The sequence below is a fragment of the Acartia tonsa genome, chromosome 2 (assembly GCF_053477335.1).
Source record: "Acartia tonsa isolate MP-2025a chromosome 2, ASM5347733v1, whole genome shotgun sequence".
NCBI classification, from domain to species: Eukaryota; Metazoa; Arthropoda; class Copepoda; order Calanoida; family Acartiidae; genus Acartia; species Acartia tonsa.
Window position 1 is genome coordinate 35,882,906 of NC_137261.1, and position 17,344 is coordinate 35,900,249.

At 30.0% G+C, this 17,344-nt stretch overlaps 1 protein-coding gene across 1 annotated transcript in view; it reads left to right on the forward strand.

Annotated features, from left to right (window-relative positions):
* The first annotated feature begins 841 nt into the window (after nt 1–841).
* The window catches only part of Gcat (Glycine C-acetyltransferase), a 36,477-nt gene continuing 19,974 nt past the window's right edge, over nt 842–17,344 (forward strand). Inside the window, exons 1-8 of the mRNA XM_080150660.1 lie at nt 842–1,628; nt 2,555–2,591; nt 2,956–3,018; nt 3,692–3,766; nt 4,119–4,168; nt 7,647–7,700; nt 10,847–10,931; nt 14,225–14,277. Of these exons, the coding sequence (XP_080006786.1) occupies nt 1,519–1,628; nt 2,555–2,591; nt 2,956–3,018; nt 3,692–3,766; nt 4,119–4,168; nt 7,647–7,700; nt 10,847–10,931; nt 14,225–14,277 (527 nt within the window). The 5' untranslated portion in view covers nt 842–1,518. The remainder of the gene's footprint in view (nt 1,629–2,554; nt 2,592–2,955; nt 3,019–3,691; nt 3,767–4,118; nt 4,169–7,646; nt 7,701–10,846; nt 10,932–14,224; nt 14,278–17,344) is intronic.

Below are 17,344 nucleotides of genomic sequence, written 5' to 3' on the forward strand. Positions count from 1 at the left end.
GTAGATTTTCATAGAATTAGGAAGAATTTCTTAGAATAAGGAAGAATGTCTTAGAATAATGTAGATTTTCTTAGAATAAGGAAGAATGTCTTAGAATAAGGTAGATTTTCTTAGAATAAGGAAGAATTTCTTAGAATAAGGTAGGTTATCTGAGAATAAGGGAGAATTTGTAAGGACAAGGAAGAATTTCTTAGAATAAGGTAGATTATCTGAGAATAAGGAAGAACATGGAGGTATTGGGTTAATTTTCTTAGAATTAGGAAGAATAAGTGAGATTTAGGAAGGTGATTTTTATCCTCTTTTTCAGATATGTAAGAAAAAGGAGAGTGATTTTTGTCCATATTTGAGATATCTGAGAAAAAGGAAGATGATTTCTGTCCTTTTTGGAAGGGAATTTCTGTCCTTTTTAGGAATGACTTCATTTCCTTCATATGATCCGAAAAAATATGTTTACACAATGTTGCACAACTTTGGAAAATTATAGAAAACCATTAAATGTAATAATTTGCCATTAAAAATTGTGATTTGCTTCCCGTTTTCAACTTTTATTGTAAAATGGAATAAATCTTACATTTTTTTCTTTACTATTCGCGGAAAACTGACTAATTACTATGTGATGAAACTTTATTTAACTTAAGATGTATCCATCTTTTTCACTTGATTTAGAGCAATACTTTAAGTCTGGATTAAACTTTTACTATATTTATGCTTATTTTTATAAGATGTATTCATTTAATTTTAATATTTCCTAAAGTAAATATTTATTACAATGCGGGAACATCTCTAAAATTATGCTAACAACACAAGCCTTTCTGCCTATGTACATAGGCTATATCAGTTCAAATCTATTTATTACCTCATAAATACGTTTTAAAAATACAATTTTTGTATTTTTATGACAAGTTATGAAACTTTTTTATCATAAGTAAAACCAGTAAGGTTATAAGTTTAAATAAGAAATATTTGTAAAACAGTGAAAATATCAGCAACATAACTGGTTTTTGAAAATTGGACATAATGCTAAAAGAAAATTAGTAAAGTAATGGCAAAGCCTTTTCCATATCATTGCGTTAAAGAAGTGTGTATTATATAAAGTTTATGATAAAAGTATTTGAAATACTAATGCTAAATTGACATTTGCAGTTAATGAGCTGTAATTAATTAAATAGAAAGAATTTTGTTTCCTAATACATGGGTTTATCTGTTTCCTACCAAGGGGGCCGGGGAGAGAACATTGGACTGTAAATTACACTGGTACCTAAAGTTTTGTAATCACGTTATGTTAGTCGTACTAATTGGGTACTTTGATTGGTTCTGTACTAGCATTGTCCAAACTTTTCAACCAATAATTTAATATAAAGAATGGGTAATTATGTTTAACATAACTTGGAATGTTAACAACTTTATTTTCTTGTCCCATCAGATGCCTGTTTTAAAATACATACTAAACAAATATATATTCTTATCAGGTATTAAACCTTGTTATATTGTTTTAATTTTAGCTATTATTAGACAAGAATGAGTTGTCGCAAGGGATACCAATTATTTGTAAGAGAAGCCAATGTAAGTGGAATACTTTGGAGGCCAGCTACAAGAAACCAATCCACCGCCGCTTCAATTGCTGTTAGGTATTGATTCTTATTTTTTGTTTAATCCAAATCATACTCCTTTGATAACATGACTTAAAATTACTTAAATTCAAAGCATAATATTCTTAGATTTGAATCGATTAAAAATTTGAACCAGAGGCGTGCATAAAAGGGATATCCACCATCCACACCCCTCTTTACCCCGTTATAAGGGAAACACCCAATGATACACACAGCCAAGGGGAATTTAGGCTAAAATAGCCATACTCCGTGAAATTTAATGGGGGTTGTGAAAAATCGCATTGCACTTCATCTTACCTATAAAAAGAGAATTGTTTGACTTTTGAGAATGAAAATTATGTAGAGGAGGGGACACCTAGGAGAGTATATGTATCTAAACAACTGAGAATAAAACAACAACCTCTTGTTGCCTGTAATTCATCCCCCTAAAGCTCGCAACCCCCCTATACATCATGCCTTGATTTGATTTACAAATTTATCCGGAATCGCTTTTGTGCACCTTTCTGGCAAAACCCTGTGCACGCCACTAAATTAATTTTGGTGGATAACTCAAAAATCCAGATTAACTTTTTTATAACTGTTTATTTAATTTTTATAGGCTGAGGATTTGTAATAATTTATTTTTTTCCTTGTTAATTTGGATTTTGTACTTTTTGATCCTAATACTTCAATTTTAACTTTATACTTTCATCTTTGAATCTAGGGATTAGGAATTAAACTATCTTGTAAACATTGCTCAAACTTTTTATTTAAATTTGATTTTATAGAAATGGCACAATTGAAAAAATACTATACATATATATTTTTTTACGATGAAAATTCCTTAGTATCTACCTATCCATGTACCATGTAAAAATTGTTTTTGCAAAATATTAGAAAATTAAAACTTTGTTGCAATAATAGTTTAAGAATTGTTTCCCTAACAACTTTGTTGTATATGTTAGGGAAAAATTAGAGAATGAACTAGCTGGTATTAAGAAGGTATGTTTTATTTTTACGGATATAGCTACTCTATGAGTTTTTGTTGGTAGTATTTCAGATAATTGTTTTTTTTTCACAATACTATATTTCCAATAAATTTCCCTGAGGATCTGAAAAGTCCCTCCACAGATGACGTCATACGATAGAATAGCCAATGAGAGGCCATTTGTCATTCAAAATGTACAAGGCAAATTTAGGACCTTACTTTCCACTGTGCAATATCAATCTGTAGTATAGTGGTAATTTATAAGTTATCAATATAATACTTAAAAGTGCCTTTTATTTTTATTTGACGGATTATTTAGTAATGGACGGTATAAAAAAGGTATAAACTTGTTCCTAAACAAATTTTGCTTATCTACAGGCTGGTACTTGGAAAAATGAACGCATCATAACTTCCCAACAAGATGTTGCCATCAAAGTTCAGGTTAGTTTTATCAACCAAATTATCAAGCTGTACATGTGATCGAATGTTATTATGACACCCTTTAGCGCTTTAAAAGTATATATATACTTGATTACAACACATAATGGAATCTTTATTTTATATTAATCTCAAAATCAGTCCCATTTAAAACAAAAACAAAAAGAGATGGTTCTAAACTTACAACTTTCCTTCAAACCAAATCTTATCTAAACTAAAGCTTTCATAAAACTTTAAATATCTAACTGGTTAGATAAAGTAAAATATTAACCATGTAACTTAAATAACCTAGACAGTACATACGGATATTGAAAACTTTCAATTTGATTGAATACCAAAGAATTACGATTTTGAATTCCATCATATTATTAATTTACAAGAATAGAACAGAAGAAAATAATTTTGGCTTGTAATGATTTACTTTAAAGAGATAACTAATGACTTAGGAAACGACCCTAGCCCTGCAGCAAGGTTTATACCTGTGTTAACCATGCACGGATACCTTAAACAAAATATAGGATAATCTAAGGTAAACTCTACTAAATGAAAAACTACTCCTCCCTTTCTTTCAATATATTTCAAAATAATGAGGCGGAGGAATGGGTTTCTGAGCTAGCTAGAAACTTTAATGGAAACTCTCTAAATTCCATATCCCTTATATTTATGATTATTTCAGGGTTCTGAGAAATCTATTTTAAATTTCTGTGCAAACAATTATCTGGGACTTTCTAACCATCCCAAGGTTGTTCAGGTAAGGTTGAAAAATTAACAGTTTTCGCATCATTTTATAGTAATTCATACACAATTATTAGGGCTTTCTAACCATAGTAAGATTGTACATTTAAGGTTGGCTAGTTTCTTGAGTAATTGCAGATATGTTACAAATAAAATATATAATTTATTTGATACTAGTTGCTTTCCCTTAGTATCTAGGAAAGGCCGCGGGGAAGGTAGGGAAATAGCCATAAGGAATAAGCCATTTTAAAGCTTCCCTTAAAAGTCCAATCAATATAGTCAAGTATTTTATGAGATCTTTAGCTTCAGAAAAAAAACTTTACTGCTATATATTGTAGGATTATATTAATCAATATTTTTTTGAATAGGCTGGTATTGATGCTTTGAAAAGCCATGGTGCTGGTCTCTCCTCTGTCAGGTATATCTTGTTTTCCAGCAGCCTGCGCAGGATTTTTACAGATAGTATAACCTTAAACTTTGCTGTAACCCAAAAAAGTACATGTATAATCTCCTCCCTAGATAACCTGAAAAAAAAAACTAGAGGACGGGATACACTATTATGTCTAGTTTTGGTAAATTTTTGAAAATCTTAATTATTAGACTATAAAAGTTTTAAAGATTTTTAATCAATATAATAGATTTGAAATCTGCATAAAAATTTAAGGATTTTTTATAAAATTCGTTTTTTATATAATTCTTTATTTAAAGGTGCAAATACGATTTAAGTTAATAAATTTTGACCAATAGGATAGCTGGATTGGAAACTACCTACGCTCTAATTGGTTAAATGATGTACGTCACTTAAGCTTCTCCAATCAGAGCGCAGATAGTTTTCAATCCACCAATCACAGATCTCAATATTATTTAACTTAATTTGTATTTGCGCCATTAAATAAAGAATTATATAAAAAACTAATTTTATAAAAAATCCTTAAAATTTTATGCAGATTTCAAATCTATTATATTGATTAAAAATCTTTAAAACTTTTATAGTCTATTAATAATTATACAAGCAACCAATTTTTTAATTAAGCAAACTGTTCATAGGTAAGAATGAGTTGACGCTGAATTTTGCCGAGAATTACACATATCGCCTGCCTGAGTACGAGTAAAGTGCTACTATTTTGTCACAGCCACGAGACAAGCTTTCTAAAAGATACATACATGTTTATAGTTCCAAACCTTTTATCATTCTGCAAAATTTCTTAATTAAACACTTTATTTCTCTCTTTCATTTTATGTTACAGGGTAACCTAGATCTAGTAGAAAATTTCTGGTAGAAAAGCTGAAGAAAAATAATAAATTGTCTTCATTATTTTTCTGATAATTTCTTCTTACAGTAATTAAATATGAAATAGTGTTGTTGACACTGACGGGGATAGAGACCAACAAAACTAAAATAGTTAATTAATTTTTAGTTACATTTATGTAAAAGAGAAAGGATGCTTGTTTGTAGCAAAGGATCTCGGTAACTGCTGTACCGATATGATTCTGTTTTGCTTATAGGTCCAGGAAAGGTTTATAGCTATTATAGAGAATGGTACCTTCAATCTCGAATATAATTTGCCTATAGAAAATATTTTTTATATTTACAACTAAAATTGCATTTGACAGTTGACTTGACTTCCCCCCTCCCCCTCTTCACAGGGCATCTAGAGGCTTAGCTACTAATACTTAATTTAAATACCTATTTAAAAAATATAAATTTTCACTGCAGCAGAAGATTTATTTTTTCTATATTTTTGGGAGGTTGGGATTTCATTTTTTTTTTATTTTTTTTTTTTTTAATGGGGCGATTAATTTATAAAGGGGATATTCCGCATAGGAGTAAAGTTATCCTCCCCAAAACCCGATAAAAACAGAACCTGTACGAACTTAAGATGCTTCTCTGTTTAATAAGTTTTTTTTGTAAAGACAGACATAGAAAATAAATGAAAAAAATTCTTATTTATCCGTACTCCTGAAACTAAGGACACTTGAGATAAGTTGAAAGAAAATAGAAAATATTTTTCATCACAAATTTTCTAATTATAAATAACACCTTCATTATAATTAAACTCAAAAAGTGTTGGTAATGTTTATTGTTATAAAATAGTATTGAACAAACAAGGGCGACAGCATTCACAAACTAAGTTTTTTTTAGCAAATTAGCTTTTATAGAGAATAAAGTATAGAGAAGTGGCGTTTAAATATTCATGGTTTTAACTTTAATCGTCTAAGACATTATCATTGAAAAATCAAAATTCACAAAAAGCATTCAATATATTAAAAAAAAAGTTTTGAAGTATTAATTAAAGCCTTCATAGATTAAACCTAATTGACACAGAACCCGTGACCAAATTTTTAAAACTGCTGTAACTGTGGTAGGGGTGAAGCAGTTCAACCCTACTGAGCGAGTTCGATTCAAAAGAGCCCCTAGCCTTAAGGATTCTATCAATAAAGTACTACAAGTAGTTACTGTTTGAAAGATATATTTGAACTGAATACACATACAACAATTTAATAGCTTATATACAAAACAAATTACAAATGGGTTAGGTAGAGAAGGGGTGTGGAGGAGATGGGGGGAAGCCCCATCCAGGTGAATGATAGAGGGGTAGGCTGCCGTAGGGGGGTAAGGTAGACGTCCCCCGGAAAAGGGTAGGTTGCTGGAGCATGAAGTGGGGAGGGGCAGCGCCCCTCCCGTTATCAGCGGTGGATAAGTTGACCGTTGTCTCTGATGATCAAACAATGGCCAAAAATGGGCTGGCTAGAATTGTGATAAGCCGGGGATTAACGTCTGGGTGTTATTTGGTAAACACGGAGCATAGTATACTCTGGAAAAGGCCTGTCCGTATGCCGCCTACCACATAACGATTTTGAAGTTTAATGTAAAGTTTATGGAAACATAAGATAGTAATATCATAACTTTTAGATATAAAACTACTAGAGTTGGCTCAATATAACTATATCGCTATTGGCTAGTTTTGTACATATCTATTTATCTATTTCTCAATAAATCAATTTTCCTCCCCCACCATTACTTTGTAAAAGAAAGAAGTAAATATTTATTAATTTAAATGATTTTAAAAAGATTTTTTCAATTATATTTTTTTCACATTACCATCACCAAAGGGTTAATATGATTAAAATTTTAGTTAAAATATTTAAACACAAAGGAAGTGTCGCCACAATCGAATTCTTTTAAAATACAGTTTTCTTAGATTTACTCTATTATGAACGTAAATTTTTTATTTATGAAAAAAGGATTAAATACTTCAATGTAATTCAAATATCAACATGAAGTGAAAAACTTAATTCATTCCATAAACAAATAGAATAAAGGTCTTATCGCTTTGGTCAATGAGAGTTTAATAAGGATTATTGGAGCACTATGAGTATTAAACACTTTAGCATTAGAAGACTCGAGCTCATATATAGACGTTTATTTCCTATATAGATCTGTCATGGATCTTGATGCAATAAAGCAAGCCGTTTTATAAAAAATCTGTCGAAAATAATTCATAAGTTAAAAAACAGAAAAAGTAGTCGCTCATATAGGTATAGAATAATGTGTCAATTACAGTACGAAAAAAAAACATTCCAGCATGATCATTACTTTAAAATACGATAAATAACTGATTATCTTTAAATCAGGGACCATGTATGTTCGCTGTTATCAACAAAAAAATATTTTACCCAGGGATAAAGGGGAAAGTGATTCTAAATTTTTCACTATTTTTTATTTTATTTTTGTTAACTCTAATTTCATTATCATTATAAGTTGCAAATCCTTTCGTGTCTAAACTTTTCAACCAATCGTTGAAATCTATATTCTTTTAGTACATCATTCTATCGCCTTTGTCTTATCCCTTCAGATCCCTGAATCTATAAAATTGTAAAAATATTTTGTTTAGGTTTATCTGTGGAACCCAGGATATCCACAAGGAGTTGGAGGACAAAATATCAAGGTAAGCGAGCAGACATGAGCAGAGAGAAGTTCCATCTTTATCATGTATTTGCTGGTAGATTAAATTACAGTGAAGGTTTAATACAAATAAAAAGATTAAAAATCTTTTTATTTGTATTAAAATGATGTGGGAAGCTGGGAAGAGTTTTGGGTTATTAGCCCCCCCCCCCCCCCCGACCCCACCACTATACCATTTTAAAGGGAGTGTGAACGTAAATATTTCTCATCTGATTATCAAATCTTAACATTTTCTAAGCACATTTCACTACACTGATCAACCAAAAGCGTTCTATTAACAAAAATATCCAGAAATAAAGCCTTGATTTTATGGTATTTTGGAAGGGAAAAAGGAAAAAACAGGGAAAATCTGAACGTTTTTGTTTCTTATAATGTTTGTAGGAATATTTAACTTGTCATATATAGTTGAAACAATTTACTTACTGTTAAGGATTTATTTTATGATATAAAATTGCCAATTAGATTTTTTATAACGTAGTAATTAGGTAATAAAGACCTATTCTAAATTCGTATTATTGACAAAAAAATACCTCACTGTCTACAAAGGGTTGAATCTCATAGGTTATTTAAAATAAGAATATCCCTTTTTATTGTGTTGGACAATAAATAACCCACTTTCGAGAATTAGTTTACACTTTTATCGGACTGTTTATAAAGAAATATTGCGTCTTTATTATTTACAAATTTATAATTAAAGGTGGGCGAGAGATGGGCCATCTAAAGTTAATTGGATACTAATAAAATAACCTGTTTCTAGCTTTGTTATTGTATTTGGTTTTCAATAAAAAATATTGCTTATTTTATCAATTTCTAAGTAACTATACATTGGTTCAGAGCAAGGATTATGTTAAAAGTCAGCTTAACCGTTAGGAAAAATCCAGAACTATGTGAAAAAGTTTAATTTTAGCTATAATGGGAGAAAAAAGCAATTTAATGCACATTTTATATAATACGGAAAATTTCTTCCTTTCCCTTTACCTTATAAAAATCGTCGGAAAAAGCCGTTTTTTAAGCAAACAAAAGCGCGTTTTGCTCTATCTGTGAGATATTATGAATGAGATAATGTTAAGATTTGATATTAAGATGAGAAAAATTTACGTTCACAGTCCCTTTAATTTTAATCTGAATAAAAATTCATCCACAATTATTAATCCTTCCGAAAATCTCTGTTACCCATATTTTTCATGGAATGTTTGGTCCAAAATTAACCCTTCCCCATTCAACCTTAAATAACTTACATGACTGTTTTTATTTACCTTCCACCCTTTCCAACCAAATAAAATCCTTGGATAAATGTGCTATATTCTTTTCATAAATATTAAAGTATTTATAGTAGCACATCTACTTCAAAATTTTTTTTATTTAACTAGCTAAATATAGGATCAATAGAGGCGTTTTGGTGGTGTTTATACCCCTTATCTTTTTATCTTTCAAAACATTAATAATGCTCTGATATTTATTTACAAGTTACTTCGCCCTAATTCATAGGGTAAAACCAATCCAAGACATTTATATAGCTTCTCTGAAAGCACAGCAAATTCGGATTTTCCAATATCTTTTGTTTCAAATGAAAAACCTTATTATTTTATGTTACATGATTTTTGATTTATATTATATATATACTTGTTTTTGTTTGTATATATAAAAATAAATATACTACTATGGTATGGTTCATAAATATATCATATCATGCATTCTTTAGTTCCTCATTGTATCATAGCAAGGGACTCAAAGATAAGTAAAAAATATTTAATATTACCTAAAAGTTTTGACCCAACATAAATGATAACGTGACTGTAAAACTTTTTGTACATGTCTGATTTACAGTCCTATGTCACCTCCCTCCTATGAGACTGCAGTTTTAAAACAAAATATTAAATAGTAGTATGATATGTTTTTATTATAGCATTGAAAGGTAAATGGCAAAGTGTCTTTAGAAACTCTTTTATGAGTTTTATACTTCTTTTTAATTTCATTTGTTGCATATAAAGATTAATTGTTCTTATTTAATTTCACTATCAGTATCCATATCTGCCTGTTGGTATATTTTCTTATCTTAGTCATGAATAATGCAAAAATAAAAAGCAAAAACTAAATCTTTCATTCTTGGTATTATATTTAGATATATACAAATTTAGGATATAGTCCCTTTCGTGACATCGCACCTTAAGGGGCGATTCTTCGTATTTTTTACAGTAGGTTTTCTCCTATTTCTAGCCCCTACGGGGGGCTCTAAAACTGTTGGATGTAATTTATTACATAAAAAAATTATTGCAATTTTCATTCCATTGCAAAAAACGCGATATTCAGTTTGTTTAAATATTCAATTAATTAGGTTTTTTCAAGAATGTCAAGCGTGGGAAAATTTTTAGAATGTGGGAACCATTTAATTTTCATTTAAATGGTACATATGTTTTTCATTTAATTTCATTTTTAGGACCCGTGAGAAAATTTTTTTAACGTGAGAACCATTTAATTTTCATTGAATTTCATTTTTTGGAAGTGTGGGAAAAAACGTGAGAAAAAATATGTTTTAGTATAAAGAAATGTTCTATCAGTTTCAAACCTTTTTCATTCGATAGATCATACTGACTTTGGAAAAACTGTCAGACCGATTTTTGAAATTCAATCTGTGAAAAAAGATATTCAAGTTTTAATTTTTTGTTTTGAAAATATTATTTTCATGTATTGACGCCATCTTGGATTATGATAATTTTTTTTTGTTAGAAGATTTTTTTTCTAAAATATTTTTAAAAAATTAACTTTTTACAATAAAAAAATCTTTGAACTTAAATTGACCAATAATTCAAAGATTTTTTCTCTTTGATTTGGAAGATTTTTTATGATTTTTATTTTCAATGTCAAATAAAAACACAACAGTGAAAAAAATGAAAATTAAATGAAAAAACGTTTTATGATTTTATTCAAGAAATTATTTGCTAACATCACCTTTTTGTTGCAATAGAATGTTATTTAAGCAAACAAAATTTAGCATAAATGGATATTTAAATCCCTCGGTATTAAATGATGAGCTAACGCTCGATCATTTAATACCTTGGGATTTAAATATCCATTTATGCTAAATTTTGTTTACTTAAATAACTCATTTTACCTTTGTTTTAATTTTAGATTTCACGAAAGGGATGATACTATACTGTATGCCTCGTGTTTTGATGCCAATGCTGGCCTTTTTGAACAACTTTGTGGTCCTCAGGTAAAATCATTTAAAGTCCGTATGTATATAGGTGACTTTTGGCTTATAAGATATAATTATCTTATTCCCTTGATTTTTTAAACATTAATTCCTATGCCAATTAGCAACAATTTTAAATTCGAAGCTCCCGTTATCTATAATACAAAGTAGATTGACGTCTATCCGTCTGTCTGTCAGTCTGTCTGTCCGTGTGTCCCTTAAGATCTAGGTCCTGTGGTGGTTTTAGGCTATTTTCTTGAGGGGTGTGGCATCCCCAACCCCTCCAAAAACCAAAAATCCCCCCCATTTTTTTATATAATGAATTAAGCGAATTTTGCGAATTCGTTATTTAATCGCGAAAAAATTTTCTGCTGGGTAGGTGCGAAAATTTTCGATCCATTTGCATTTTTTTCTGCTGGGTATGTAATAGAAGATGTAATTATACCTCTCGAGGCAAAGCCCCTAGAGGCTAGGGGCGAAGCCGCTAGTTGTATAATAAAGAATGTCAAATCCATATTAACAAACTATATTTAATTAATTACTTATTTTTTTAAAGACTGCTAAAGAATGTTGAGTATTTAATGCGTTGTTTCTCTATATTTGTCTGTGTTCGTATGTCTGACCGCTGAATTGCTGAACTTCGATTTTCTGGATGGTGTCAATCTTTATGATTTGTACATCTTTAAAATCAGTAACCAAAAATTTTAAATTATGAACAATATCCAATTCTTATCCAAGTTAAATTTCCTTGTCTAAAATTTTGTAGAGAAAATATTATCTAATTTATAACAAAAACAAATTATAAGGCTTATGTCATTGGTTTACCTTTAAAAAAATTAATATAAAAAGTTTTTATTACAAAAGTGGACTCACACAATAGAACAAGGATGAAAACATCTACAGAAAGAAAATACAGTATCTACACTTCTAAAATGATAAAATAAGAAAATTTCTACTAGAACTTTATGCTTTCTGATATTTCCATCCTATTATATAAAGCAATAAGCTTTTATCTGTCTGTAGCGATGGATCTCGCTAACTAACAGTGAAGCTTCTTAAGCTCCTAAGGTGGTTTTAGGCTATTTTTTTGCCCAACCATATCCCTTTGATTATAGAGCCCCTAGATGCTAGGGGCGCAACCACTAGTATAATATAATGTAGTTACACTTCTAGAATAATAAAATAAGAAACTTTCTATTAGATATTTCCATCCTTATAATAAAATAACAGGATGTTTGTCTGTGTGTTTGTATGTTTGTACCAACCGCTGAACCGATCGGGTTCTCCTTAACAGGGTAGCTTCTCATAGGTCCCGGGAAGGTTTATAACTATTTTCTTGGGGAGTTGGACACCCCCAACCCCCACAAAAAATGAAAAATACCCCCCCCCCAAAAAAAAAAAAAAAAATTTCCACTTTCCAAATTTTTTTTTTTAATTTAAAAAAAATCTAAAATAAGAAATTGGGTTATCAAATTCGACTCCCCCCTCCTCAAGTGCCCCTAGAGGCCTCTAGGGGGGCGTAGCCGCTAGTATAATATACAGTAGCTATACTTCTAGAATTATAAAATAAGAAACTTTCTACTAGAACTGTATGCTAACTGACAATTCCAGAAGTAAGAGAAAGAGTTGTGTAGTAAAAGGAAAACCTCTGGAAAAATAACCGCTTTCCCTCAAAGTGTTTTGTCAAAGAGAACCCACCTCTCTTAGTCAACATCCATAAGTAATGAAGCTAAAAAATTATGGATGGATAAACCCATCCAACCCCAACCAATAAGCAAATCTCGATAAAATTTTATAAAAGTATGCAGAATATAAAAGTTTCAGCCGTCTATATTGAATAGAAGTTGAGAAAATCATGATAACTTGAAAATGAAGGAATCTGTCTACCACCCCAACCAATTGACGAATTTTAACGAAACTTGGTGAAAATATGAAGAATGTTAACACAATTAAACCCTGAAAATTTCAGCTCTCTATCTTTTAAAGGAGCCGAGAAAATCACGTTTCCCCTTTTTCTGTCTCTGACAGACGCATGGACATTACGAATTATAGAGTAGCTTCGCTACTAAAAATGAGGAGGGAATATTTTTTCGTATTTTTTTTACTTCGGGTCATAATAGGTTAGGTTATATTGGATATTGGGTAGCCCAACAGGGGTAGCGGTCGGCAAGTTTAAGTGCACCCAAAGAGATTAAAACTTGTTTCCTCATTATCAACAATTAATTTAAAAAAAAGGAGTGAGTTACAGTGTTTTTTATGCGCTTTGTGGGAAAGCATTGAAAAATATATCAAATATACAAATGGAATTAAGATACAAAGTTGGAAAACATACCTATATTATAACGTACATATACAAATATTATTAGTGTTTAATTGGTTTTCCTATGAAATCTATACTAAAACAACCTATAGGAGTTTTTAACCCGCACATATCACGAAACCTATACCTGATTTTCAGCTGTCGTTTGGGGTAAACATGTATAAACGACGACCTTTACAAACCCCCCCCCCCTAATATTATTTTAGATTTATTTCGCTTGTTGGTAACACCTTATTCCTTGTTTTTAACATAATTTTGGTTTTCTTGTTAGCTTATTCATGGGGAAATTTTATAATTAAATTTAAAGTAATTGAATAATCTATATTTTTCCGTGTATCCAGTAAAAGTTTAATTCTATAGACTTTACATAGTTCATATCTAAAATGAAAGAATATTATATGTAAAACGTATACACAAACTTTTGAAACAAATGAAAATAACTTTTTGTAGCATCTTTATTTCTAGATTTATTTGCTAAACTTTTTTCATAAAACACCTCAAGTCTGTCTCTCCTTCTCCCTCTCTGTCTCATTTTCGGCAAACTTTTTCAACTTTAAAATAACTTTTATGTCTTTTTAACTATAATATAATATTTTAGTTTTATAAATTTTGTCATAAGAAAATCTTAATTATGAGCGACAAAGATAAGATGAACTTTTATTGTTAATTAAAGTTTTGGAGATAATTACTTGTAATATTCTAAACAAATTTTGTCTTTCCCTCCATCTTAAATATATTGAAGGGGAATTAACTCCAAAAATATATTAGGGGAGGGGGGGGGATTAGGTGCCCACATTGTGGTGTGAAATTTAAAAATTCACTTGATTTGGAAGAAATATGGCATTAAAAAAGAAATGAAATACGTCGCCAGTAACATTTTTTTAATGGATAAGTATTACCCCATAATAACAACCACCTGTACTTAAACATTATTGCTTTTTGCATGCTGTGAAGATTAAGTGTCTTTTTTATACAGTATATTTATTTTTTACAGGATGTGATTTTATCAGATGAGCTGAACCATGCCTCTATCATTGATGGAATTAGGTAAAATATATGCAATTCATAACGGAAACAAGATTGGCAACTTTAAAAAAAAAGCAAAGCTCAACAAATTTAATGTTCAAACAAACATTGGCAAACACAGAGTGGGTATAGTTTTAGTATGAAAAAATAAAATATTATTACAAATCCTATTCGAATATGCCTAAAATAACTATTATAGCCTTAGTATTATTTTATATAGAATATCTCTTAGAATCAAAAATAATTCAAACTTTACGTTTGTTATTGTTCGTTTATCTGACTGTCTTATGTATTGAGCTTCACTTTACGTTTGTCGTCATCCTTGTTTTTTTGACAAACAAATTTAAATTTTCAAAACATAACATAACATCAAAATTCAAAATGACTTAGCAAGCAAAATAGTATGAATTATATCAGTGTAAGGAAGTCGAGGGTTTAAGAAGGGGGTTACAATTTTGGAAATTTATCCATATTTTGCATGTATCAAACCTTACACTACATAATGCAAATACTCTAAAAATAAATAATGAAATACAATCAGAAATGTTAGTGAGTTTGAATAAACTTACTATCTATAGAGAAGGTACGCATCATGGGTATGTTTCTTATTTCTAAATATTGATCAAGATTAATATATTGAAAACCAATAAAGTGGATCAGATTCTATCGAATTTTAAATCAAGCCTGAGTAATATATTCTAAAGAAGTGTTTCAGAGAAAGGTTAATGGAGATTTAAAGAACCATTAAAAAAATTAAATCCTTTTTATAAGATACTAATGGATTCGCCCCTAGCCTCTAGAGGTAATTCAAGAACAAAAAAATGACAAAGCCCAAATTGTGTAAAAATTGTGTCAAAAATGATCCATGTTGCGTAATAAAAATGAGTAATTATCTATCTCTTTTTTAGGGGTTTACTTTCCAACTTCTCTTCTCAATTTCCTCATTTTATTACGTCACATGGATCAATTTGACACAATTTTAACACAATTTGGACTTTGTCAAAAAAATTATGTACCTACTTAAAATAAGAATAGGGAGAATTTTTTTTTTGGGGGGGGGCGGGTTGGGGTTCTCATCCCCAAAGAAAATAGCTTAAAACTACCACAGGACCAGTAGATATATTCCCTGGAGAGTAAAATCCAATCCGTTAAGTGGTTACCGAGATCTTAAGCTTCAGGCGAACGGACGGACGGACAGACATTAAGCTACTTTGTATTATAGATAAGTTAAACCATTCCATGAAAATAAAACATATAATTCCACTAAGAAGTAATTGTATTGTAAATATATTTTTTCTAATAATATGGAAAAATCCAATCTTATGCTATAGATTGTTCCATGTATCCGCGAGTACAGAGAGAATATAAAACACATGTGTTGGTTGTGTATTTATTAATCTAGCAAAAATACAGGAAATATACAATATACATGGAAGGAAGGAAAGCATAACAATCAAACGCCTTTCTAAGGTCAAAACGCGTTTAGTATGCTTATTATCCATGTGTTTGTAGCTTTTAGAAATTGGACGAAGGGTAGAATAAAATAATTATAAAATACTTTCGTTTCTGAAATTAGAACAAACAAAATTCTGACTTTCACCTTCATTCTCTTTAACTTCTACTTATTTGATTGTAATTTTAATCAGTTATTATTCATTCTGTTATTTCCGTGTTTTGTTAATAACTGAAGGCGTTATTTTTATATTGATAATTCTTGTTTATTATTGAATAACGGTAGAACATTATTTTTGTTGTACACGTTCATGGTATTCATTTTATCGAAAATTCTACCTAATCTTTATATATATTTGTCAATTATATGAAGCTATTCTGTAAAATCAACATGTTTAACGTAAATTTTTCTAAAGCGAATTAGTTCAAGCAGCTTATAGAGCATACAATACAAATGACCAATGATAGGAAAGTATACATTGTAATTGACCAATAATGAAATGTATACTGGCCTATAATTGGTCATTTTTGTTAGGCACTACAACCTGTTTTGAATCAATTTGATCTTGAAATTTTTTTTCTTTTAACGTATTTTTCTTTTAATTAACGTTTTTCATCAATTAAAACTTAATGCAATTAAAGTTTTTTTGGAATCAAAATATCTTTAAAACGCTAGGTTTAATTTGGTTGTACTTTACAAGGAAGCTTCGTGTATATCTAACGAAAGTTTGAAATAAATGTTGTGTACCTTTTCCTATCTTTTAAAGTCTAGAGGCGAAGCCGTAAGTAGCCATAAAGGTTTTAAGCATAATGAGATTATTATACAAAATATTTTGTTATAACTGAATTCATTTAGGTTGTATGTACCACAAGGAAAATATTGTCTTAAATCAGCCCAGCATTGGGAATTAACAATAGCTTGAATAAAGGTAGAACAGGATTTGACTATAAACAGGAATATGGGTATAGTAAGAAAATATAATAGAATTAAATTAATTAGATATGGAAATACTAAAACTACTCCTTTTTTGACGGAGTGTCATGAAAACTTATCCAAAACATAGAGTAGCTCTGCTCCTAACAATGCTTCTAAAATCAGAATTGTGGTTGTAGAAATGCACAGGAAAACAGCAACAGATAGAAGAAAAATGGTAACACTAGTTACAAATGGTTTTTAATTTAAACAAATTAGAAGGAAAAATGAACCTTGTTGTAAATATTTTTCTTCATGAAAAGGATGATTTGTCTTTAGCTCAATGTTATGCGAACAAGTAGATTTTAAAACTCAACAATAGTACAAACTTAAACACGAAAACCAATTGAAATTACAGCTTTTTCAGTCCTGGCCTAAGACACTTTAAAAAACAGAGAAAGCTAGAAAACTTCTAGAGGATAGTATACACCACGTGTTGCTATTTAGGTGAATCTCTGAACCAAATCTTGCCAATGAAATGTATGATTTTGCTGCCAAACGACGAAACAAACCTTTGTCTATAACGCATTCTCATTACTCTTTCTATTTAAATATGTGCCTACCTGACATTTCAGCAGTAAAAAAACAGTCTTACCATCAATAGTCATGATTCGCCGAGATTCGAACACTTCAACTACTTGACAATGAACAGATACAATTGGT